The 23,984-nt window shown below is 38.7% G+C and overlaps 2 protein-coding genes across 28 annotated transcripts in view; one reads left to right on the forward strand and one right to left on the reverse strand.

The window, feature by feature from the left end:
* The window catches only part of CTNNB1 (catenin beta 1), a 36,218-nt gene extending 21,597 nt beyond the window's left edge, over window positions 1–14,621 (forward strand). For 11 of the 13 annotated variants that reach the window (XM_078377386.1, XM_078377385.1, XM_078377388.1 and 8 more), the window contains exons 2-16: window positions 2,643–2,701; window positions 3,601–3,828; window positions 3,907–4,160; window positions 4,319–4,557; window positions 4,642–4,843; window positions 5,228–5,372; window positions 6,570–6,673; window positions 8,124–8,462; window positions 8,800–8,958; window positions 10,934–11,053; window positions 11,677–11,827; window positions 11,905–12,026; window positions 12,719–12,779; window positions 13,426–13,646; window positions 13,870–14,621. In XM_078377386.1, the coding sequence (XP_078233512.1) occupies window positions 2,689–2,701; window positions 3,601–3,828; window positions 3,907–4,160; window positions 4,319–4,557; window positions 4,642–4,843; window positions 5,228–5,372; window positions 6,570–6,673; window positions 8,124–8,462; window positions 8,800–8,958; window positions 10,934–11,053; window positions 11,677–11,827; window positions 11,905–12,026; window positions 12,719–12,779; window positions 13,426–13,634 (2,346 nt within the window). In that variant the 5' untranslated portion in view covers window positions 2,643–2,688 and the 3' untranslated portion in view covers window positions 13,635–13,646; window positions 13,870–14,621. The remainder of the gene's footprint in view (window positions 1–2,642; window positions 2,702–3,600; window positions 3,829–3,906; window positions 4,161–4,318; window positions 4,558–4,641; window positions 4,844–5,227; window positions 5,373–6,569; window positions 6,674–8,123; window positions 8,463–8,799; window positions 8,959–10,933; window positions 11,054–11,676; window positions 11,828–11,904; window positions 12,027–12,718; window positions 12,780–13,425; window positions 13,647–13,869) is intronic. The other 2 variants (XM_078377391.1, XM_078377392.1) reach the window with 1 other exon arrangement.
* Window positions 14,622–16,646: 2,025 nt separating this feature from the next.
* The window catches only part of ULK4 (unc-51 like kinase 4), a 596,488-nt gene continuing 589,150 nt past the window's right edge, over window positions 16,647–23,984 (reverse strand). For 13 of the 15 annotated variants that reach the window (XM_078377379.1, XM_078377378.1, XM_073003534.2 and 10 more), the window contains exons 36-37: window positions 22,014–22,102; window positions 16,647–16,817 (exon numbers count right to left, since the gene is read on the reverse strand). In XM_078377379.1, the coding sequence (XP_078233505.1) occupies window positions 16,733–16,817; window positions 22,014–22,102 (174 nt within the window). In that variant the 3' untranslated portion in view covers window positions 16,647–16,732. Of the gene's footprint in view, window positions 16,818–21,371; window positions 21,555–21,577; window positions 21,711–22,013; window positions 22,103–23,984 lie in introns of those variants that run through there. The other 2 variants (XM_073003537.2, XM_073003538.2) reach the window with 2 other exon arrangements.

A 23,984-nucleotide genomic window follows, 5' to 3' on the forward strand; every position in this document is an offset into this window, starting at 1 on the left:
TACTTCTGGGAGTTCTTGGTCCACATACTGCTGAAGCCTACCTTGTAGGATTTTGAGCATAACCTTGCTTAGTGTGTGAAATGAGTGCAACTGTACAGTAGTTGGAGCATTCTTTGGCACTGCCTTTCTTTGGAATTGGGATGTAAATTGATCTTTTCCAATCCTCTGGCCACTGCTGAGTTTTCCAAACTTGCTGGCATATTGAGTGTAGCACCTTAACAGTGTCATAAAATTTTAAATAGTTCAACTGGAATGCCATCACCTCCATTGGCCTTGTTGTTAGCTGTGCTTTCTAAGGCCCACTTGACTTTGCTCTCCAGAATGTCTGGCTCAAGGTCAGCAACCACACTATATGGGTTGTCCGGGACATCCAGATCCTTCTGGTATAATTCCTCTTTGTATTCTTGCCACCTCTTTTTGATGTCTTCTGCTTCTGTGAGGTCCCTCCCATTTTTGTCCTTTATCATTTCCATCTTTGCACAAAATGTTCCTCTAATATCTTTCTTGAACAGATCTCTGGTTTTTCCCTTTCTATTATTTTCCTCTGTTTCTTTGCACTGTTCATTTAAGAAGGCCCTCTTATCTCCCTTTGTTATTCTTTGGAAGTCTGCATCCTATTTTCTGTAACTTTCTCTATCTCCCTTGCATTTTGTTTCCCTCCTCTTCTCTGCTATTTGTAAGGCCTCATTGGACAGCCCCTTTGCTTTCTTGCAATTCCTTTTCTTTGGGATGGTTTTTGTTGCTGTCTCCTGTGCAGTGTTATGAACCTCCATCCATAGTTCTTCAGGCACTCTGTCCACCAAATCTAGTTCCTTAAATCTGTTCTTCACTTCCACTGTGTATTCATAAGGGATTGGGTTTAGATTATACCTGATTAGTCCAGTGGTTTTTCCTACTTTCTTCCTACTTTCCAAGTTTGAATTTGTCATAAGAAGCAGATGATCAGAGCCACAGTCAGCTCCAGGTCTTGTTTTTGCTGACTGTATAGAGTTTCTCCATCTTTGGCTGCAGAGAACATAATCAATCTGATTTCGGTATTGCCCATCTGGTGATGTCCATGTGTAGAGTCGCCTCTTGTGTTGTTGGAAAAGAGTGTTTGTGATGACCAGCTTGTTCTCTTGACAAAACTCTATTAGCCTTTGCCCTGCTTCGTTTTGAATTCCAAGGCCAAACTTACTTGTTGTTCCTTATATCTCTTGACTTCCTACTTTAGTATTCCAGTTCCCTAGAATGAGAAGAACATCTTTCTTTGGTGTCAGTTCTAGAAGGTGTTGTAAGTCTTCATAGAATTGATCAATTTCAGTCTCCTCAGCATTGGTGGTTGGTGCATAAACTTGGATTATTGTGATGTTGAAAGGTCTGCCTTGGATTTGTATTGAAATCATTCTATCATTTTTGAGATTGTATCCCAGTACAGCTTTTCCCACTCTTCTGTTGACTATGAGGGCTACTCCATTTCTTCTACGGGATTGAATCTGCCCATTCCCGTCCATTTTAGTTCACTGACGCCCAGGATGTCAATGTTTATTCTTGCCATGTCCTGTTTGACCACATCCAGGTTACCAAGGTTCATAGATCTTACATTCCAGGTTCCTATGCAGTATTTTTCTTTGCAGCATCAGACTTTCCTTTCACTTCCAGGCGCGTCTGCAGCTGAGCATCCTTTTGGCTTTGGCCCAACCAGTTCATTAACTCTGGAGCTAATTGTACTTGTCTTCCACTCTTCCTCAGTTGGATGCCTTCTGGCCTGAGGGGTTCATCTTCCCGTGTTATATCTTTTAGCCTTTTGTTTCTGTTCATAGGGTGTTCTTGGCAAAGATACTGGAGTGGCATTGCCAATTCCTACTCCAGGTGGATAGCGTTTAGTCAAAACTCTCCACTATGACCTGTCCCTCTTGCTGTCCCTGCATGGCATAGCCCATAGCTTCTCTGAATTACTCAAACCTCTTCGCCACAATAAGGCAGCAATCCGTGAAGGGGACTTTGCTAGTTACATTGCTCCTAATCTCAGAAAGTTGTCTGGCATAGAAAAGATGTGACTTGTTTTACCTAGCTGAATAAGACCTAATTTTTAGAATATTTATGCCATAGTGATTGATTTGCTTTTGCAAGACCTCACCATTCATTTAACTTGGACTGGGATGGGAGGAGGGCTGCTGATCCTTCCCTTTCTCCAGTCAAGTCTGAGCACTGGCAAACTCAGTTGCGATGTGAAGAAATACTGTCTCACGCTTATCTCACCTTTCCTACTATTCTCATCCTGTGGGATACAGTACTTATCTGGGTTTTTTTTGGGGTGTTGGTGTTGGTTGGAAAGTGGTCAGTGAAAGGTTCTGTTTATACAGAAATGCAGGTTGTGCAGAAGTGGAGGTATAACTTAAAACATGTCTGATACCCAGTCCATTATTACTATACTGGATGTTCAGAATATTTTCCCCAAATTGGTATTACTGTGAATCTCAACCTTCCACCAGGTTTTGTGTATAGAATAACTCATAAATAATACAGACAATAAATTATACCAGCCTCTTTATTTTAACTAAAACTGTACCTAGTTATTAGGTGGAATAGAGCTTTAACTCCTAATACTAAAGGCTAAAGACAACCTATAACTTAACAGCATTTTAAATGCTTTGTTTTAGGGTCTGAAGTGCAGCAGACCACAGTTCTGGGAGCAGGTCAAAGAACATGGCAACCCAAGGTGTGTGTTGGAGTAAATCAAGTTTCTGATGCTTCATCTTGAATTTATTAACATGAGCACTCATTCACAATACTTAAAATATCAGCTCCCTGTACTGGGGAAATAAATTCTATCTAATCAAATCTATCAAGTTGGCTTGATTGGTCCCTTCAGTATATAATATTTCTGGGACTACTTTGAACAGCACATATAATTTTACATTGCAAAGGAAGATTTTGAAATTACTCATTTTCTATACTTTGTTCAGATTCATGTAGGTTTCTTAGCACAGTTTTGCATCCAGTCCTGTTTTCCCTACTTAAGTGAGATTCGTTTAGGTTAGCTTTGTCTTCTTGAATATCTATTAGTTCCATAGTCAAGAAGAATTCTCACAGATGACAACTTTTGAATTACTGTATTACTCTAAACAAGCTAGGTTCTTATAGCAGTCACCATTTTATATATAAGACCTAATATAGTGTTCAGATTTTTAACAGGGTATCTTACAAGTAAAATTTTAAACAGTGTTTTACTCTGGCTTCTTGTTTTAAACATGAAATTAATCAATGCAGCCTTACTCAGATTTATTTAAAAGATGCACAGCTATCAGAGAAAGATAGAAATTTCTAGCAGCAGGTAGGTAATAGTTTGACAAGGCAGTAAAAAAAGGCATCAAAGAATAGTAGGGCAAACTTCCTTAGAATTCCCTACCTAGGCACCACCATGGAAAAGTCCCTTATGGTAGTGCAGTGCATTTGGGACAGAGCTGAGTTTCTTCAGCAGCTCTTAAAGAAAACTGCGGCTATATAAATGCTCTGCATATATGACTTGTATTTCTATATTATATATGAAATTTGGTTTTGACAAAATTATTTCTTAATTTTTCAGCAAGCTGACTTCTAAACATTGATCTCTTACAGCGGACTTGATGGAGTTGGATATGGCAATGGAGCCAGACAGAAAAACAGCTGTCAGCCACTGGCAGCAACAGTCATATTTGGATTCTGGTATCCACTCTGGTGCCACAACAACAGCTCCCTCTTTGAGTGGCAAGGGTAATCCTGAAGAGGAAGATGTCGATACCACCCAAGTTCTGTATGAATGGGAACAAGGATTCTCTCAGTCTTTCACCCAGGAGCAGGTTGCTGGTAGGTACATTTCAATGGCTTTGCTGTCTGTCTGCTTGTTTGATGATCACATAGTAAATTGGCTCATTCATGTTGTAGATATTGATGGACAATATGCCATGACTCGAGCACAGAGAGTTCGTGCTGCCATGTTTCCAGAAACATTGGATGAAGGCATGCAAATTCCATCAACACAGTTTGATGCTGCTCATCCAACAAATGTACAACGGCTTGCTGAACCTTCCCAGATGTTAAAACATGCTGTGGTTAACTTGATAAACTACCAAGATGATGCAGAACTTGCAACTCGTGCCATCCCAGAACTGACTAAGCTGTTGAACGATGAGGATCAGGTATGTGCATGAAACTGTGATGTTGGTGACTACCATTGTGTTGTGATATCTCAAAGGTCATACCTGTTGTACATGTATGGTGATTCTGAAACTAGTGGTTTCATTTTTAATCTTCTCTGAATGCCAAAAACAAATATAGATTTCAAATGTGTTTCTAGGTGGTGGTGAACAAGGCTGCAGTTATGGTCCATCAGTTGTCCAAAAAAGAAGCCTCTCGCCATGCTATCATGCGTTCTCCTCAAATGGTATCTGCCATTGTACGTACTATGCAGAATACAAATGATGTGGAAACAGCCCGTTGTACAGCGGGTACACTGCACAATCTGTCTCACCATCGTGAAGGCTTGCTGGCAATCTTCAAGTCAGGAGGCATTCCTGCTCTTGTCAAAATGCTTGGGTATGTAGATAACTGACTTGCCACATCTTCAGAATATCTGTCTCTCTTGTCTTGGATGCCTCCTAACTTTCACTTTCTTTATAGTTCTCCAGTGGATTCTGTACTCTTCTATGCCATTACTACTCTGCACAATCTTCTGTTGCACCAGGAAGGTGCCAAAATGGCTGTTCGTCTAGCTGGGGGTCTACAGAAAATGGTTGCCTTGCTCAACAAGACAAATGTTAAATTTTTGGCCATTACAACAGATTGCCTTCAGATTCTTGCTTATGGCAATCAAGAAAGCAAGGTAATTATTAAGCATTTCAAGTATTCAAAGGTCGTATTATCCAAGGAGTGCATAGCAATTTTGAGCCAAAAAGCATAGAGAACATTCCATAGTTTTAATTTACTACTTGAATTCTGGGAGCCAGCATGACTTAGTGGTTAATGTCAGACTGAGACTAGGAAAGTGATCTCATGTCACAACTCAGTCATAAATTGTTCAGTTTCTAATTTGCTGTTTGATAGTGGGACAGTCACTACCTCTTGCTTACCTTAATTTATCTTTAGTATTGTTGCAAACTTATGAGTGAGGTAGGCAACATACATACCTTCTTAATTTGGGGATGGGGAGCGGATGTAAGTGAAATTCTATTGATCCTTTTTTTTTAAACTGACTTTTTAAAAACAGCTTATCATTTTGGCAAGTGGTGGACCCCAGGCTCTGGTGAACATAATGAGGACCTATACCTATGAAAAACTACTGTGGACCACAAGTAGAGTGCTGAAGGTGCTATCAGTCTGCTCTAGTAACAAGCCAGCAATTGTGGAGGCTGGTAAGTAACCTCTTTTTGTTTTAAATTGGAGTACTGTCAAGACTTGTTCTGTGGCTTTCATGCAAAATTTGCTGATACTGTCCTTTTCTCTATGTTGCAATAAAAGTTGCAATGTGCCTTACAGAAGGTGTTTCAAAATGAATTGAGTGCTTCAGGTTAAGACAATAACTATATGAGATTACTTGTTATTGGAGAGACGCCAGCTTCAGTAAAATAAAAGCTATGTGATAATTTGCAATTTAAAGTTGAATGATATATCTCAGCCACTACATATTATGGCACAGTTAACTGCCTCAACTGGTGAAGTAGTTAACATACTTAAGTCAAGAAGAGGCACTGTCACTGGAAATGCATTGTTTGACACTGTTGAAGATACAGATTATGTGTAATTTGTTGGCTATGCATGAGCTAAACAGGATTTAAGAAATTGATACGTGAGATTGAAGAGGGAAGGAAATACAGTGGTGTCTCGCATTACGACGTTAATTCATTCCAGCGAAATCACTGTAGAATGAAAACGTCGTAATGTGAAATTAAAAAGCCCATAGAAACGCATTAAAACCCGATTAATGCATTCCTAGGGGCTTGAAACTCACCGTCCAGCGAAGATCCTCCATAGCGCGGCCATTTTCGCTGCCTGTGAAAAGAGCGGGGAGCCATGTTTTTTACCCGGCAGCCATTTTGAAACCTCCGATCAGCTGGCCGAAAATCATCGCTTTGTGAGAATCGGTTCCCAAAGCAGGGAACCGATGATTGCAAAGCGAAATTCCCCCATAGGAAACATCGTTTTGCGATTGCTTTTGCGATCGCAAAACCTTCAACGTAAAGCGATTTCGTCGTAAAACGAAGCGCTCGTAATGCGAGGCACCACTGTAGTCTGATGTTAGGATCCTTTGCCCTTGGTTGCATGTGCTATAGACTGACATGATTGCTTGCTTTTGAAATTGGATCTACAGCTGTATGGGATTTGTCTTAAGTGAATCCACTGTGATTTATTAATTAGATTCCTGAAATGACGCTTCATGAGTACTTAGACGTCTATAAGGAGTAGCAATATGAAGAGTTTCAACAATCCTGAGGCTAGCGAGCTCACATTTTTCATTTTGGAAAGTGTTTGTCTTGAGAATAGGGGTCTGGCATTCCAGGGGTTGGGAAGAAAATATGCATTATAGGGTATCTAATTGCTTGATCTTGCAGGTGGAATGCAGGCCTTGGGACTACACCTTACAGATCCCAGTCAGCGTCTTGTTCAGAATTGTCTCTGGACTCTTAGAAATCTTTCAGATGCTGCAACGAAGCAGGTAAAGATCAGAAACCAGAAATGTTCTTATGAATACTCAAAGCTCCCCCATACCCTGATCCTCAGTGTCAGAAAATGCACCACTGCTCACAACAGGTTATACTAATAGTATAATATTTCTCAGAATGTTTTTTATCTTTTAAAAGAATGGTCAACTAATGGGATTGGCTGAATTGCTACTCAACAAAAGGATACTGCCAGCATGCTGATATAAGGCCAGTGTATGGTTTATCATCCCTGTTCACAGATCTTGAACTTAAATAGATCTTCCTTGTTGTGGTAATCTGAACTTCCCCCCTGGTTTAGTGGCAAATAAGAATGGAAACTCATTTAAATCTAGTAAGCAAGTGAGGAACATTCAGGCGAAATGGCAAAATATTGGTTTGTGCTAAGCCAGGAATAGAAGTGTGGGGACAGTTATGTGTCAGGGGAGGAAGGAGTGTATTTGCCCAAGGCCTGTGCCTGTCTGCACTTGTAAAAAAAAAAAAAAACAGTGTCAAGGTGTAGGAAGTAGTGTACTATTGTAGTTACTATAGCAAATGTTAGAATGCCTTTAGTATCTCTGCTAAAAATAATGTGCTATTTATCTAGACATGGAGTGTTATATGATAGACTGTGCTTTGTTATAACTCTCAAGATGATACAAATACAGGAGGCTGATCAAGCCTAACTTGTGCTTTCACTTCTGTGCTATCATTATTTTTATGTTCACTGTCCTTTATCAAAGCAGATCCTAGGGTGATGTAAAAATCATGAACTTGCACTCTGCCATTCATTAGGTTTTCTTTTTACTTATTCTGTAAATAGAGAACAACACAGGAACAAGATTAGCTGTAGTAAATTCTAGTGATTACACCACTGATTTTATCCCTAAGCTTTATCCCTGTCCTATGTTTTAGACAAGCCATTCACCTTTTATTTTTGAAAGTGGCCTTTAGAAAGTTTACTCCTCCACAAATTCAACCATGAAGAAGTTGACATTCATGTCAATGAGAACACACCTAGTATGTATTTAAAGTGTAGCAATAACTCTGTGTGCCCTTAATTGGAGAACAAACTGTCATTTGATAAGACTGTTAGTACTCATGCTTCTAACTGGTGGGCAGGTTTCTCACATATGCCCACTTCCCATTCAGTTGTGGTACTGATTCTTTCCTCATTCCCTGGCATAGATGGGACAGGTGCATCCTCCCTGTATGATTTTCTCTTATGGCCACTGCCACTCTTCATGTTCTTGGGAAGCCCTGTTAATCTGGGACCAGTAATCCCTTAAAGGCCCAAACCTTTGGGGTTCAACCAACAAATAAGGATGTGATAGTAAAAATATCTGGTACAAGGCATATCTGTGGGATCTGTTGACATTATTGAAGTTTGTGTTCTTAATCATTGTTTGCAATGATAAAAGGTGACATATTGAGAAGCTGATGTTAAATGCATTTTTCTTCTTATAGGAAGGTATGGAGGGTCTTCTTGGAACACTTGTGCAGCTCTTAGGATCAGATGATATCAATGTTGTAACCTGTGCTGCTGGTATCCTTTCTAACCTTACTTGTAATAACTATAAGAATAAAATGATGGTGTGCCAAGTTGGTGGAATTGAGGCTCTTGTGCGCACAGTTCTCCGGGCTGGTGATAGGGAAGACATCACTGAGCCAGCAATCTGTGCACTCCGTCACCTCACTAGTCGGCATCAAGAAGCTGAGATGGCCCAAAATGCAGTGAGACTTCATTATGGACTTCCAGTGGTTGTTAAACTCTTGCATCCACCATCTCACTGGCCTCTTATCAAGGTGAGGCTACCTAGAAACTTGTGTTACTAATACAATCCTGTTATAGGGAAGAAAAGTAGATCAAATACAATTGAGAGCCAATGTTTTTATTTTCAGCTATGAGAATTCGCAAAATGCTTTAGCAAGATTTTATACTATGTATTTATTTTGTGTATCTTTGTATAATTGGATCTATGGACGCATAATAAAACTTTTTTATTTGACAGCCAAGATATGGTGGGATATAAGGATAGCAAGTTTTCAAAGCATTTTTGAATCCAATCTGTGTAGCAGATCTAGGTTCTAAAATGTTTTCCAGGATGTCATTGCCTTTCTAATTTCCGCCTTGTAATTGCAGGCTACTGTTGGTCTGATCCGCAATCTTGCTCTCTGTCCAGCAAATCATGCTCCATTGCGTGAGCAAGGTGCTATTCCAAGGCTAGTGCAGCTGCTGGTTAGAGCACATCAGGATACCCAACGTCGTACTTCAATGGGTGGCACACAGCAGCAGTTTGTGGTATGTGGGTCTTAATGAAGAGTGGCACTCATCTGTGTAGTAGAGTCTCAAATTATATGGTGTTATCTACTTTGTGTTTCTCCAAAGGTCCTTGTGAACCTCCACTCTATCGATTACTCCTTGGATCAGTGAGATACAAACTAGCTTGACAGTGTGCCCAAAATCTATCATAGAATTTTGTTATTGATAATTATTCACATTTATTAATACATGCACATAATTTCTGGCTGTGATTGGTTACATTAGCTAGAGGTGTTCTGTCCAGTTTGAAATAATTATTAATAACTTTGTTGAAGTAGTGTATAGTGGGCAGAACAACAACTCTAGTACAGTTTCATGCAAAAATCACTGTATTTTTGCTCCTGCTTCCTAAATGATACATGGATAGTATTAATTTGAATCTTAGTCCCAGAAAAAGTCATATATAATTAGGCGAAGATATGTCACAGAACGATCTGTCTTAATTTTCTCATACTAAAGAAAAACATATTTTAAGGACTGCATAATATGTCCTTGGTGTAGCCGAAATAAACCAGGTCCTCTGATTATGAGTAATTTATAGCCAAGTAGTTAAATTGGTAGTAGTTCCCTCCTTGGTTTTTTTTGTTTTGTTTTGTTTTTTTGTTTTTGTGCCTCACTACCAGCAGTTAGTTGTTCCAGCCAAAGGAGCTATAGTTTAACATAATTCCATTCAATCTGAACGAGTAGCTCAGTGCAGATGAATTCTAGCAGCAGCAAAGGATAGATAATACAAGATGACATCAGAGAACAGTTGATGGTATCCCTGACGACTATGGTTATCCTTGGAAGCTCTTCATAACTTTAGTGTGGGAGCACTAAATTCATAATCATACCTCCTAATCAGGGAGCATCCTTCCAGTACAGTGGACCCTTGACTTACAGACGGCTTGACTTGCAGACTTTTTGAGTTAGACTTCTCTGGCCGCAAAATTTAGGTTTGACTTGCAGACTGAGATTTGACTTACAGACCAGAAAAAAACCAAAATGGAACAAAAATGGCCTGTTACGGGATTAATCGGTTTTCAGTGCACTGTAGGTCAATAGAGACTTGACTTACAGACTTTTTGACTTGAGAACCGCCTTCCAATACGGATTAAGTTCTCAAGTCAAGACCCCACTGTATAAACCAAGCACTCTTGAGCTTACTAACTGGAGAGTTGTGGATAGAGAAGTGTACTTTTCACTAAATCTACGTAGTCAAATACAGATTAGAATTCTGACTACTGTGTTGGAAGTCCACTCTTAACCAATCCATGATCTGTATTCATTGTTTACTTCAAATAAAAAAATCTGTCACTGAGCATTCTAAAGCAATTACAAAATAAGTCTACAGTTCTCTACAGAATTATAAAATGAGAAATAAAATGTTTTTATCTTTCAAAGTTAGGGTGATTGTTGAAATACAATAATTGATAGTGTCTAAGTACAGTGGTGCCCCGCTTGATGATTACCCCCCTTGACGCTGAAATCGCTTCACGACGATGTTTTTGCGATCGCTATTGTTTCAAAGGGCGATTTTCGTTTTACAATGATCGATTCCCTGCTTCAGGAATCAATTCTTCGCATTACAACGATCTAAAAACAGCTGATCTTTGGGTTTCAAAATGGCCGTCCGCTGTGCAAAATGGCTCCCCGCTGTTTTCAGGACTGATTTTTCGCCTTACAGGCACCGGAAAATGGCCACCCTATGGAGGATCTTCACTGGACGATAAGGTATTTCGCCCATTGGAACGCAATAATCAGTTTTTAATGCGTTTCAATGGGTTTTTCCCCCGCTTGACGGCGATTTCGCTCTACCACAATTGTAACGGAACGGATTATTGTCGTCAAGCAGGGCACCACTGTAGATGGAAACATGGTTCTTTGTGGGGAAAAATATCAAAGGCATGACTAAGTGTGGAGTCTTTCTGTAGTGAATGACTAAAATGGTGTGGCACTTATATTTCCTGTACAGGAAGGTGTGCGTATGGAGGAAATAGTTGAAGGCTGCACTGGGGCTCTTCATATCTTGGCTAGGGATGTCCACAATCGAATTGTAATTAGGGGTCTAAACACCATTCCGCTGTTCGTACAGGTAGGTGAAATTTCTTGGTAAGAAACTGAGTAGTTGTGATTTTATATAAGAGTATAAGAAGTTTTTTGTTAAAGACTCTTACCTGCATTAAGATATGATTGCATTTTGGTGGCATATGCATCTGAGCACATTGACAGGATTTTAGCCTGTGCACGTTGTGTTTGTCCAGAACTATAGAATTTGCCATCAAGTGCAAAATTTGGCATTTTGATTGAGCGTCACAGAACAGCTTGTAATGCTGAAAGTATGTTCTTAGAAATGTCTAACACATGTAGAATTCCCTAGGGTTAAGTATAGAGGCTTAAATAATTCTCTTAAAACAAGAAGCAATTTGTTTAATAACTTGGCAGCTAGACAGCTTAAACAAATAACATGATTGTTTTTTATAGTGATGTACGTAGTGGACAGGGAGTTACTTCCTTAGATGATGGCAACTAGCTTGTTTCCTCTATAAAAGATAATATACATGATAAGAGTTAATGGCTGACTGTTCATGGTACTGAGGATTGGAAGTGATTGCTGTATTTTTTGTGTGATACAAGTTCTGGTCACTGGGAGCATCAGCTTCTGGGGGCATATTCTAGGACATCTGTCCTACCTTGTTTTTATTTCCTTGCTTTTAGCTGCTATATTCCCCTATTGAGAACATCCAAAGAGTGGCTGCAGGTGTGTTGTGTGAACTGGCTCAGGACAAAGAAGCAGCTGAAGCAATTGAAGCAGAGGGAGCTACAGCACCATTGACCGAACTTCTTCATTCTAGGAATGAGGGTGTGGGTAAGTAGTGTGGGGGACACATGAGCCCTGTCCAGTTCTGGGCTCTTTTGCTAAAACTTGTTTTTCTTTGTAAATAGCCACATATGCTGCTGCAGTGTTGTTCAGGATGTCTGAAGATAAACCACAAGATTATAAGAAAAGGCTTTCAGTGGAGTTGACCAGCTCTCTCTTCAGAACTGAACCAATGGCTTGGAATGAGGTGGGTTATACTGTGTCCATTTCACCTTTTTATTCATAGATTTCCATTGGGACTTTGTACTGGGATTTGAATAGCCCCATATCCAAATTTTTTATTAAAAGGACAGACCTCGTGAGAAGAAGCAGTGTTGTGCTCCTGAAGTGCCTAAAGGGCACATAGAGGCACTCTTAACCAAAGCACTGTGTTTTATTTCCCTGTTTGTAGCTGCTATATTCCCCTATTGAGAACATCCAGAGAGTGACTTGCAAGTGTGTTGTGTGTACTGGCTTAGGACAAAGAAACAATTGAAGTAGAGGGAGCCACAACACCATTGACTGAACCAGCTGATTGCAGTTCACTGTTCCTAGCTGCTAAGATTAGTGGGGTTCTAAATGCATGATGCTCATTAAATCTAATAGTCACAAGAAAATTGGCTTCCCATTATTAAAAAATATTTTAAATAATGAAACAGTATTGCAATAGTTATTCTAATTTTAGAATAAACCACTGCAGTGCAGATCAGCCCCAGTGAGATAATCTGCCTTGCTTCATGAAACCTGTTACCTTAAAACCAACTAGAATTGAAATAACTTACATTTAAATATCATGAAAGTGCACACATCAGCTGAACAGTTGCTCTTAGAGACAGTTCATGGAACTAGAGATTATATTGTATGTGGAATGAATTGTTTGCCTTAACATATTCCCTACAGACAGCTGAGCTGGGACTTGATATTGGTGCCCAGGGAGAACCTCTTGGTTATCGCCCAGATGGTATGTATGAATTCCTTAGCTGATTTGTAGTAAACTAAACAAAATGAAAATATTTTTCATGGAGAACTGCAGACATACTATGCTAAAATGGTAGTGTACATTGTAACTTAATGTGTTAGCTTGTACAGCTCAGTAGAACAGTGGCAAGTCAATGGGCTGTGAACAGCCTCAGTGAGAGAACCTCACTAAGGCAATTATAGATTAGTTGCTTATATTTCAACACACACAAAAAATACCTAACATGCAGTTTTGTTTAAAACACTCTGGTTATATAAATGTATATATGTTGGTTCTAAAAACAGGTTTTAAAAAAACAAGCAGAAACCTTTCTAGATGCATATTTAAAATCTGCATTTCAGTTGTGTGCGTTGTAATAGTATTGTTGTCTAAGGTTTCTAGCAGTATGCAGACTAATGGCTTGGCTGAAATTTGCTTACGCTTCTGGTAGTAGCATGCTTAATTGGCAGAGCCACACCAATGTACTTAATTATCTGTCATTTTGTCTATATGGGTCCAGGCTAGAAAATTTGACTTCAGTGTGGCTGGATTATGAAATCTCACACACTGATATTTGGAGCTTCTGATGCATCTAACATGTTAACATGCTTTCCCCCCTTCTCCCCTCTGCCACCCTTAACTTTCTTAGATCCTAGCTACCGTTCTTTCCACTCTGGAGGATACGGTCAGGATGCCTTGGGTATGGACCCAATGATGGAACATGAAATGGGTGGCCACCACCCTGGTGCTGACTACCCAGTTGATGGGCTGCCAGATCTAGGACATGCCCAGGACCTTATGGATGGGCTGCCTCCAGGTGACAGTAATCAGTTGGCCTGGTTCGATACTGACCTGTAAATCATCCTTTAGGTAAGAAGTTCTGCCTACCAATCTGAGAACTTGGCTGGCAGGGAGGGATCTGTTTGGGTTGGTCCATGCTGGTCATAGACATGAATTGCATTCAGACTGACTCATGGTGTGATCTGTGAAAGTGATTAACTTAGGCGTGTCATACTACGGGCTTCATGCAACTCTTAACAGGAGTAACCATGTCTTTGTTTTAACACGACTTTATTTTTTTCCTCCTACACAGCTGTATTGTCTGAATGATCTTGCATTGTGATTGGCCTGTAGAGTTGCTGAGAGGGCTCGAGGGGTGGGCTAGTATCTCAGAAAGTGCCTGACACACTAACCAAGCTGAGTTTCCTATGGGAACAACTGAAGTAAACTTTTTGTTCTGGTCCTTTTGGTCGAGAAGTAACAAATGGATTTGGGGAGTGACTCACGAAACGAAGAATGCACAAGAATGAATCACAAGATGGAAATTATCAAACCCCAGCCTTGCTTGTTTAATTTTTTTTTAAATTTTTAAATCTCTGTAATGGTACTGACCTTGCTTGCTTTCAAAGTAGTTTTCTTTTTGCAGTAACTGTAGAGTTTTTAAGTATCTGTGTTTAAGTTATAGTGAACATGCTACAGCAATTTCTGATTTTTAAGGATTGAGTAATGGTGTAGAACACTAATTCATAATCACTCTTAATCGTATTCTGAAAAGTGTTAACATTGTGTAGCCTTTTTGTATAAAAATTAGACAAATAGAAATGGTCCAATTAGTTTCCTTTTTAATATGCTTAAAATAAGCAGGTGGATCTATTTCATGTTTTTGATCAAAAACTTTATCTGGAGATGTCTGGGTAGGGGCCAGTAAAGAACTGTTGTATGGAACCTTGTATTGGACAATTTACCAGTTGCCTTTATCCAAAGTTATTGTAGCCTGCTGTGATACAGATGCTTCATGAGAACAGTTATACAGATGGTTCAGAATTAAAGTAAACTTTTAATTCATTTTGCTGTGTCACATTATTTCTGCTACTCCTGTGCAAGTCAGTTTGGCGAAATTCTACATGTGATAATCTGTTGTACAGCATTCACATTGTCTTAACATTACCTGAACCTCACATGTTGATGTGAGAAAGTATTATGTAAGAACCTTGGTTTTGCAGTACAATCTTGTGTATGATTGATTAATCAGAAATAAGTGCATTTGTACTTACTAGGGTTTATTTGCTAGTAAGTGCATCTTAGATTACTCTTGTTTAATATTTCTACTCACTTTTGGTATAATTAAGCTAGTTTATGTAGAAGACAAGGTTAGTATAGTTCTTAAGCATGGTATTTTAGAAAAATTAGTAAGTGATGTTGTGTTCACACTTGTCTGTAAAATAGAAATGAATCCAGTCATGTATGAGGGAAGAAATATGGGATCAAAATATAAGTATTTTTATGGGAGGCTCTTCCAGATCTTGGTTATGGCCTCAAGAAAGCACTCTTAACATCCATCCTCACTATTGGGGGTTGATGCAGTGGAATGATTACTTCAGCTAGTGTTGGGCATGCTGAACTAATGGATTTCCTGCATTGGCAGAAGTTTTGATAGTGTTTCTGGTTTAGTGATTTGTAAATTAACTCCCTAAAAATGCTTGTCTCACACTTTGCTGAAATTGTTTTTGGGGTTTAAAAACTGAAACCAGTAGCTTTATGTGCAGCTAGATACTGGTTGGCAACCAGTCCATTAGAAAAATAATCCTGGTATCTGTGTTCTTAACCAATTGAAGCTTCTGGATTCGAGTCAAAGCATGTTCTGTATAGAGCACAGAAATGTATTCAGACCTGATTTCAGTTATTATCCTTTAGTCACTGCCTGCTTAAGAGAAGCATGCTGCTGGAGTACAGCACAAGCTGATGGAAACCAATACTGCTATCCACTGTGCTGGCAGAAACATACAAGTCAGTTAAGAAGTGTGATAGCTGACAACTGACTTCATAATCCAGCCATATTAAAATGATTAGAACAGAATAATATTATAGAACCTAAAATACAGTTGGCAATTTATATCAAAGTAACCATTTGCATCCTATGAAATGTTAGGCAAATATTTGACAGATGCTGGTAGCAATGAAATGTATGAATTTGAAACCTGTATGTGGGTGATGGTATTGATTCCTCTTATCCTAAGTATAGTCTAGGATCACAGGAGAGGAAGGCTTGTTGGGTTTCCACCACACGCTCTAATCATGCACATAAAACGCTATATTGAGCAGCTTTCCAAAATATTGTAAGCAGGATCATAACTGGACTTGAGGAATCAGTACAACCTGCTCTGCCCAAGGAATCTACAGACAGTATGGAAAAAAGGGTATTAGTCTTTAAATCTATTGTGGCATCTCCCTTCCTTAGTTTTTCTTTGCTACTGTAGAACAAGGTAAGGAGAATTCATACACCTCTCTGCAATTTCTCTCAGACTTCTTCAACTCCACAGTTTTCTTGCTGTTCCCATCTAATTAAATAGCTTTCTAACTCCTGGGGAAGAATTCTGTTGGTTTTTTTTTTTCAGATACTGATAAATTACTAATTTCATTATATTTCACTGTGAGCCAGGATGCCTAAGGCTGATGGGAATTGGAATTTAGCAATATCTGAAAAAGGGCAGATTGCTGTCTAGTTCCCATCAGTCTCTTATCCCAGATTACCCATGTCCTTCTTGGAGAAGATGGGATGATAAAGTCTTTCTGTGTCATTAATCAACTGTCTTGCTGATGCCCCATCATTTTTGTGTATTCCATCAGAAAAAAAGTAGTCAGTGTACCTAGTTGTGTTCTCTTGTTATTTTCTCAACTGTTTTTGTCTGCTCCTAGCAAGTACCACAATGTGTTTGTGTTAGAAGACTGTCAGTAAACATACTTATTTTGCATTATATGCAAAACAGTTTCCCCAGATTTCAGTAGGAGTAAAACAGCCATACAGTGGAGGATGGCATTACATGATGTCAGTCACCCATCACAGGTGTATTAAAAAATATGAAAAAGACAAACAGCGGAAGAAAGTTTTATTTAGAAACAGGATTTAAATTTGAAAAAAAACTAAAGAAACAAGAGTATAGAGCTGTTGCATGATTCTAGTTGACTGAGCCTTCATAGTGTTCAATTTTCTTGAGGATTTCAGAAGCCAAGGAGGTGATTATTATATCAGCATGGAAGCTACTGTATCGGGAGAAAAACAGTCAGTTAACATGACACCTATAGAGATATTATTTGAAGAGCAGTCTGCTACAAGAATTTTTTACCATTAGCTGCCACTTTAACAACTGTAGGTAAGGTTGCATTTCATTTTCTTCAGCCATTAGGAAATAATGGCACGTTCCAGTACCTCCATAATCCTAACTGGTCCTGCTATCCTTGTTAAAAGTAAACTTTTTTTAAGATGCCCCTTTGAAAAATGGTTTAATATCAAAATGTTTGGGGTTTTGCCTGGAAAGCTCAGGTGACTCAACATATTACTGTAACCTTTCATAATTTAGTACCTCGGGTTTTGGGTTATGATTCCCATCACCTACAAGGCAGTATGGCCATTAGTCATGGATGATGGGTATTGTTCTCTGAACATGTGTATGGTGCCAACTTGGAGAACATGTTGCTCTGGTATAGCTCAGTGTTGGGTGACTGTAGACTGGATTGGAAAGCAACTTTTGATGGCAGTGCTCCCAAGTTTCAGTTCGCTTATGAGAAAAGTTGCTTAGAGTTTCACTAAATAGATTCCAAGAAATAGAGTATCTTAATATTTCTGTTCATGAAATTCACAAAAGTAGTTAACCTACTGTCATAAGATACCTGTACATAGTAGCTATGTATGAATCCCTTGCTGGCACCCACTTTTGTTAAAAACATTTTGATGACTTGTAATCCCGAGATTACTCGTGAATAGGCAGGACTACAGAATATAGAAGGTTGCTATTTTTAATATAGTATGTTAGATATGTAGCTTAGTTCAAACTTAAGCATGCTAGATTTTGAACAAGAAGCAGACTTTATGTTAATAGATATATAATAATTCACATCCCCTGATGGAACAATTTCAGCCAGTAGAATGGGGATGAAAGTGTTTCCCTTTCTCCCTAGTCTGCCATATAGACTCAAAATCTGCAGGTGGTTAAGGGACCATACAGAGTAGATGGGGGCTACAACATGAATCTATCTGTACAACATTAGAGCTGTATGCACATCAGTTGGTGATTTTGAAGTGTGCTACAGTTTTAACTAACAGTTGACCAAAAACCCATGGTTTTCATGGAGAAGAGTTCAGGGGAAACAAGCTTTGGGTGGTATGTATGTGAAGGAGGGGTGACTTTGCAAGGAAAAATAAGTAAATGAGAAGTAGGTATGAGATGTAGGAGCCGGAACTGCACAAGACCAGAAATAAACAGCCTAGAACTAAGGAGGAGGAAGGTCCCATGCTGACCTCATTGACATATGGTTTAAGGCAGTGGTTCTTAACCTTTGTTACTCGGATGTTTTTGAACTGCAACTCCCAGAAACCCCAGCCAGCACAGTTGGTGGTGAAGGCTTCTGGGAGTTGCAGTCCAAAACTCATGAGTAACCCAAAGTTAAGAACCAGTGGTTTAAGGGACTGAAAAGAGACTCATGTCTTGAGTCCCACATCTTTGTTAACCTTCTGATAATGCATCTATTTGTTGCTCTATGACAAATCCAGGAACAAAAGGAGAAAAGTATTAAGAATTGGTGAAATGGTGGCATCATGAGGGAGAAACCATTGCTTTTCCTGTATAATTTTTCAGTTGAGTGGGAATAATCTCTCAAGAGTGGCAAAAGTCATTTCATATGTCTGTTTCAACGTTTCTTTTGCTAAATAGTTGCTAGAATGAAGACATTTGATAAAGCACTTCAGAAGTTACATCAGTTTTAGTCTTCACACTGTATTTATAGACCCAGTATTTCATTACACTGAACAGAGGGTTGGAACATGTAGAGCTCATTATGAAACTGTGAATAAGAGTTTAGCAAAATATCCACTAAAAATGAGTAGTTAATTTTTTTTAACCTAGTGTGTGGCACTTTTATTCTGACAGAAATTAATAGCACACCCTTGATCTGAATTGTGTCTTAGTATAGGATATGGAATACATATAAATACAGTGGTGCCTTGCTTGACAACGATAATCCGTTCCAGCAAAATCGCTGTAGAACGAAATCGTCATCAAGTGAAAGTAAAAAGCCCATTAGACTGCATTAAAAACCGGTTAATGTGTTCTAATGGGCGAAATACCTCATCGTCCAGCGAAGATCCTCCATAGGGCAGCCATTTTCTGGTGCCTGTAAAGCGAGGATACACAGCGGGGAGCCATTTTGAAAGCCCGACAATCAGCTGTTTTGATCGTCGTAAAGCAAAAAATTGGTTCCTGAAGCAGGGAACCGATCATCGTAAAGTGGTTTTTTCCTATCTAAACATTTTGTGATCGCAAAAACCTAATCTTTAAGTGGATTTGTCGTGGAGCGGGGTAATCGTTAAGCGGGGCACCACTGTATAATGAAAAGGTCATTAGCTAAAGAAATTGACTGGCGTCCATGAAAGTTTATGCCAGATGAAGCTAATTGGTTCCAGAAAAAAGGTGTGCCTTGTTAGTCTGCTGGTACTTGAAAGACTCTACTATGCATTATGTAAGGAAGAATTAAATTACATGCATGTACATTTTAAATCAATGCTGAAAATCACACTGTTCGAAGAAAAGGCTAATATGTCAAATGGCCAATTGACGGAGCTGTTTTTTTAACACTGCAAGAGTACTGAGGTGTACCACAACATTGTCAGACTGGAGGTTGTCTTATGTCACTGTAAAATACTAGAGATATAAACCATAAACATGCTGTCTGAATAAAAGGGCTTAATTTAGATCCTTCTAATTGGTGAATGATTCAAGAATTCAATGTAGTTCTTAAAACTTCTTGGTTACTTAGTCACACAAAGCATTACAGTTAAATGGCTTGGGGAAACATGATGTGGCCACACACTATCCATTCAGCTAGCTGAGTGGAGGCCAGATGAACATTACAGTAGGTAGTGTTGTGGACAGCAGCCAGCTTCTGTTCATAGATATGTATGGTTTGATTGGAGTCCATGTGTTCCATTCACATTTTAAAATATATGTGGAAGGTAAAAAGGTTCCTAGCCAAAGGGCCATTACTACAAAATGTACTCCCACCTACCCATGGGGTCTGGTAAGAAGAAATAATACAACATGAATCAATGGCTTTAGCGATGCTATGGATGAAGGGGAAAAAAAGACCTGCATATGAAACTAAAGAAACCAAAAACATTGGAGTTCCCAGTGCTAAGTCCCTCCTTAAGCAAGTTCGGGAAATGTGTGTTAGCGAACACATCAACAGATAAACATTTGCATTATGGGCAAGCTCTCTAGAGCAGTGGTTCTTAACGTGGGCGATAATGCCCCCCAGGGGGCGATTTCATTTTTCAGGGGGGCGGTAGAACGAAAAGGGGCAGCGTGGGGGCGCTGGAGCAGAAGGGGGGTGGTAGGGGGCACTGGAGCAAGCCAAACCTGTGAAGATGGCTGCAGCCTTTTTACAGTGTGCATGAATATATATTTTCCTCCAATTTTAATTTAGTTTCAGATTTTTGTCTTGAAATTTTTAGTTCCTGCATTTGTTTTTATGCCCTTTTTATATTTCTTTTTGCGTCTTAAAATTCACTTGCAACTAAATCATTAAATGTTACTTTTTGGGGGGCATTTCATTTTCTTGGAATTTAATTTTGTTTTCAGGGGTCATTGGATTTAAGTGTCTTAAATAAATAACTAAATAAATAACTAAATAAATAAATTAAATAAATAAATAAAAATATATCATCACCGCAGGGAGGGGGGGCGATGATAACTTCCTCAATAGCTCAAGGGGGCGTTTCTTTCAAAAAGGTTAAGAACCACTGCTCTAGAGTAAGAGTTATACATACAGCAACCAAGTTTTGAGGAATGCTACCTTCAACTGCAACAGAAAAAGCCACTGTTTTCCAAGAAAGTCAGCAGCTTGTCTTGCAATATTTGCTCTTATTATCTTGCATATTAAATACAATACACAAAGTATCATGAGTCCTTAATTCACATCTGATTGAAGGCAGATGGCATTTATCTTTGATATGAGAGGCCAAGGCTCAAATCGTGCTTTATCCAAGGCCACCACAAAGTTCATATTGGGCAGTTTTTATTTAATGTATTATGTATGGCCAGAAGGCAAAGATTCATGTGGGAAGAAATGTCTATAAGAACAACTAAAAAGTATAAAGGATGTTTCAGTAACTAGATGGGCAATGTAGATTTTTATTTTATAATAATTGTAGGGCTGAGAAAACGTAACAAGTCACAAGTCTACTGCTGAATCTGTGGCATAGGATTTGAGCACATATTCATAGCCAACATTTGTACAGTCAACTATTAGAAAAGCACACAGTTCATTCTGATTCTTTTTTACATCACATGGGATACTTAAATCATGGGAAGTTAATGAAAAAACTAGAATATTATTAGATTATACAGTAAGGGATTTGTAGGCCTAATTACAGTATCTTGGCAAGGCATCAAGACAGGGTGTTACATGCATTTCTCTACATTTTCAACACATTTTTCTGAGTATGGCTGGTTGGCCACAAATTCAGACTTGTGTTGGAGCGTTGTGCTAACTGTGAAACACAATTAGTAAAATTGCACAATTAGCAGAAGAGCACAGTTAGCTCAGGATCCCAGATTTAATTATTGTTCCAATTAAGGTGTACTTGTAGCAACTATATAGTGTCACAAAATTAGCCTATTACAATTGCAGCAAAAAGGCATAACGGTGGCTGGGGGTTGGTCACTGATGCAATCTTGAGTTCAGCAGCAGCAGTCCTGAAAGTGATAGTGGGTAGTGTTTCCGAGGCTACAGCAGCCAAATCAAGATACATGATTTAGAAGATGTTTTTTTTTCATAAAAGCCTCCCAAGGCATATACCCTCTCAATCTATATCTGAAAGGATTCAGTGTTCTCCGTTGCCCTTACTCTCACAGAAGTCAATGAGACTATTTTGGCACCAGCCTGCAGAAGCAACAGACAAGTATTTGGTCTGGAGATGAGGTGAGATGTTGGCAATGAAAGAAAGGAGAAGAAAAAAAAGACTGCCATGTAGCTCTGACCTCCTGCATCAGAAGATCAGAATGAGAGTAGCTGAGAAAGAAGCTAGAAAGCTTTGAATAAAAGGAATCTTGATGATAGTATTATGTAGGAGGGGGTGGGTTGAGTAACACAAGAAGCTTGTACTGCATGAGTTGATTACAGGTAGATGAAAGGGGAGGAATGCACAACCAAGGTAGGAATTCCAGAAAGCCTAAGGGAACTCACCTGGCAGTTTGGGCCAATCTTTTCAGTGTGCGAACAAGAGTTTCTCCATCATTCTTCAGGCTTTCCGAGTGCTTCTCATTTGAAGTGATCTACAACCATAAGGAGTGCTATCAAAATTTAGGAATACTTCCTTCCTTGTCAGGTGGCAGTGGGGGGAAACAACAATTGCAGAACTCCAACATCAGTGAGTGTGTGGTACAGTGAGAGAAAAATGTCCCATTCTGTTGCTCCAGCACAGTTTTAGAATCTAAATAGCAAATTTGCTGCTGTAGTAACAATGCAGCTAGCAATGGGATTTAGAAGGACATAATGACAAGAATTTTACTTGATTATGACGGACCCCCTAATGTTCTTGCATGTTTTAGAAGTGTCTTCAACAATGTCAATTTCAGTTCAACTAAAATGGCCATCAAAAATCCCACATAGGAACATTAAATTTTAAGAGGCAGTTCCCTTCTGTTTGATGTGGGGGAGAGAAATCATACCACAGAGCTCTGGGAAAACTTAACACAAACAATTATGTATGTTTATAGAAACATTTTACAAACAGATTGCTTAAAATCACTGGAGTTGAAAGTTGTCTTGCAAAATGCTGGACTACCACAACGTGTTGCTTGTCAAAAGTCTAGCATTATCTTCCCACACCCTTAAAATGAATAAATGATATTCAGAAGCCTCATTTCAGTGAACTAGGGTTGGTCATGACTGACCTTGTAAATCATGCACCCTTCATCTGCATTATGTAGTGATGCAGTTATTGTTATCTTCTTGAGAAGTATAATCTCACATGAGAAGTATAATTTTCTCACACAAGAAGTATCTTTGCTGAAATGGGCAATGATGCAAATGCTATGTGTGGTCCATTGAAGCTTCCCAATATACACTGGTGAGTTGGCCAAAACTGATATTTAACTGCATTGTTTACAAAAAGGACCCAAAGACAGTGATTTAAGGTTGAACCATAACACGTAAACATGGCTATTCCTGCATACAGTGTTGGACTCTGTTATGTATTTTTTATTTTTTTTATTTTGTTTTTTAATACATTACATATAAAACAAAATGAAACCAATATAACATTTACTCAAATTTTTTTTAAAAAAATAAAGCTTAGGATACCCCCATCACCAGGACCAATATGGATACTTCCTGATATCATTATTCAGATTTCCTCCAAAATTATAATGTTTCTTGTATAGATAATTGATCTTTCCCTTTCACTAATACAAACTATAAAATCTCATATATCATTAAATATATCCTTATTCAGCAATCCTTTCTTTAACTTAAGGACCTAAAGACAATGACTTAAGGCTGAACCATATCACATAAAGTGTACATATAAACATAGAATGGCTACTTGCACCTGGGTATTCTCCCTACTTACAGTGTCAGACAGCAGCTATGTCATGTATTTTTCTTATTCTTCATGAATGTTTTCCTACAGTAAATTTGAGTGAGAAATCAACTCTCTCTGTGTGTGTATTTGTGTATTATGCATTCATGGAAGTATGCAAAGCATGGGTGTGAGCTGCCTGAGCTTACTGGAGTTCCTGTGGATACAAGTAGTCCCTGGAAACTTCTATGTTCTGCTTAGTTTTCCCATGAAAATACAGGCTAACATGTGCCTTAAATAAAAATACATATTTCATATGTTTTCTCATATTTCATACATCAGTGTAAAATCACATCACTAGCACAACTTGCCTTCTACGTATATAGACAAATTTATATTGAGTTGCAGTACCTGTTCTCCTTAATTAAGAACACTGTAATTAAGTCTTGATGTCATGTCCATTCAAAGCAGTTTATCAAGAATTTCAACATGACTTTTTTAATGAAGCTAATAAAAGACATAGCCTTCCTCTGTTTAATATAATTAGACAAAAGATGAGTCACAAAGAAGATCATTAGTTTTCGCATACCATATTTTCTTTTTGAAATACAATAAATAGCCATGTGATACTACAA

Source organism: Pogona vitticeps, chromosome 6 (assembly GCF_051106095.1).
Source record: "Pogona vitticeps strain Pit_001003342236 chromosome 6, PviZW2.1, whole genome shotgun sequence".
Lineage (NCBI taxonomy): Eukaryota > Metazoa > Chordata > Lepidosauria > Squamata > Agamidae > Pogona > Pogona vitticeps.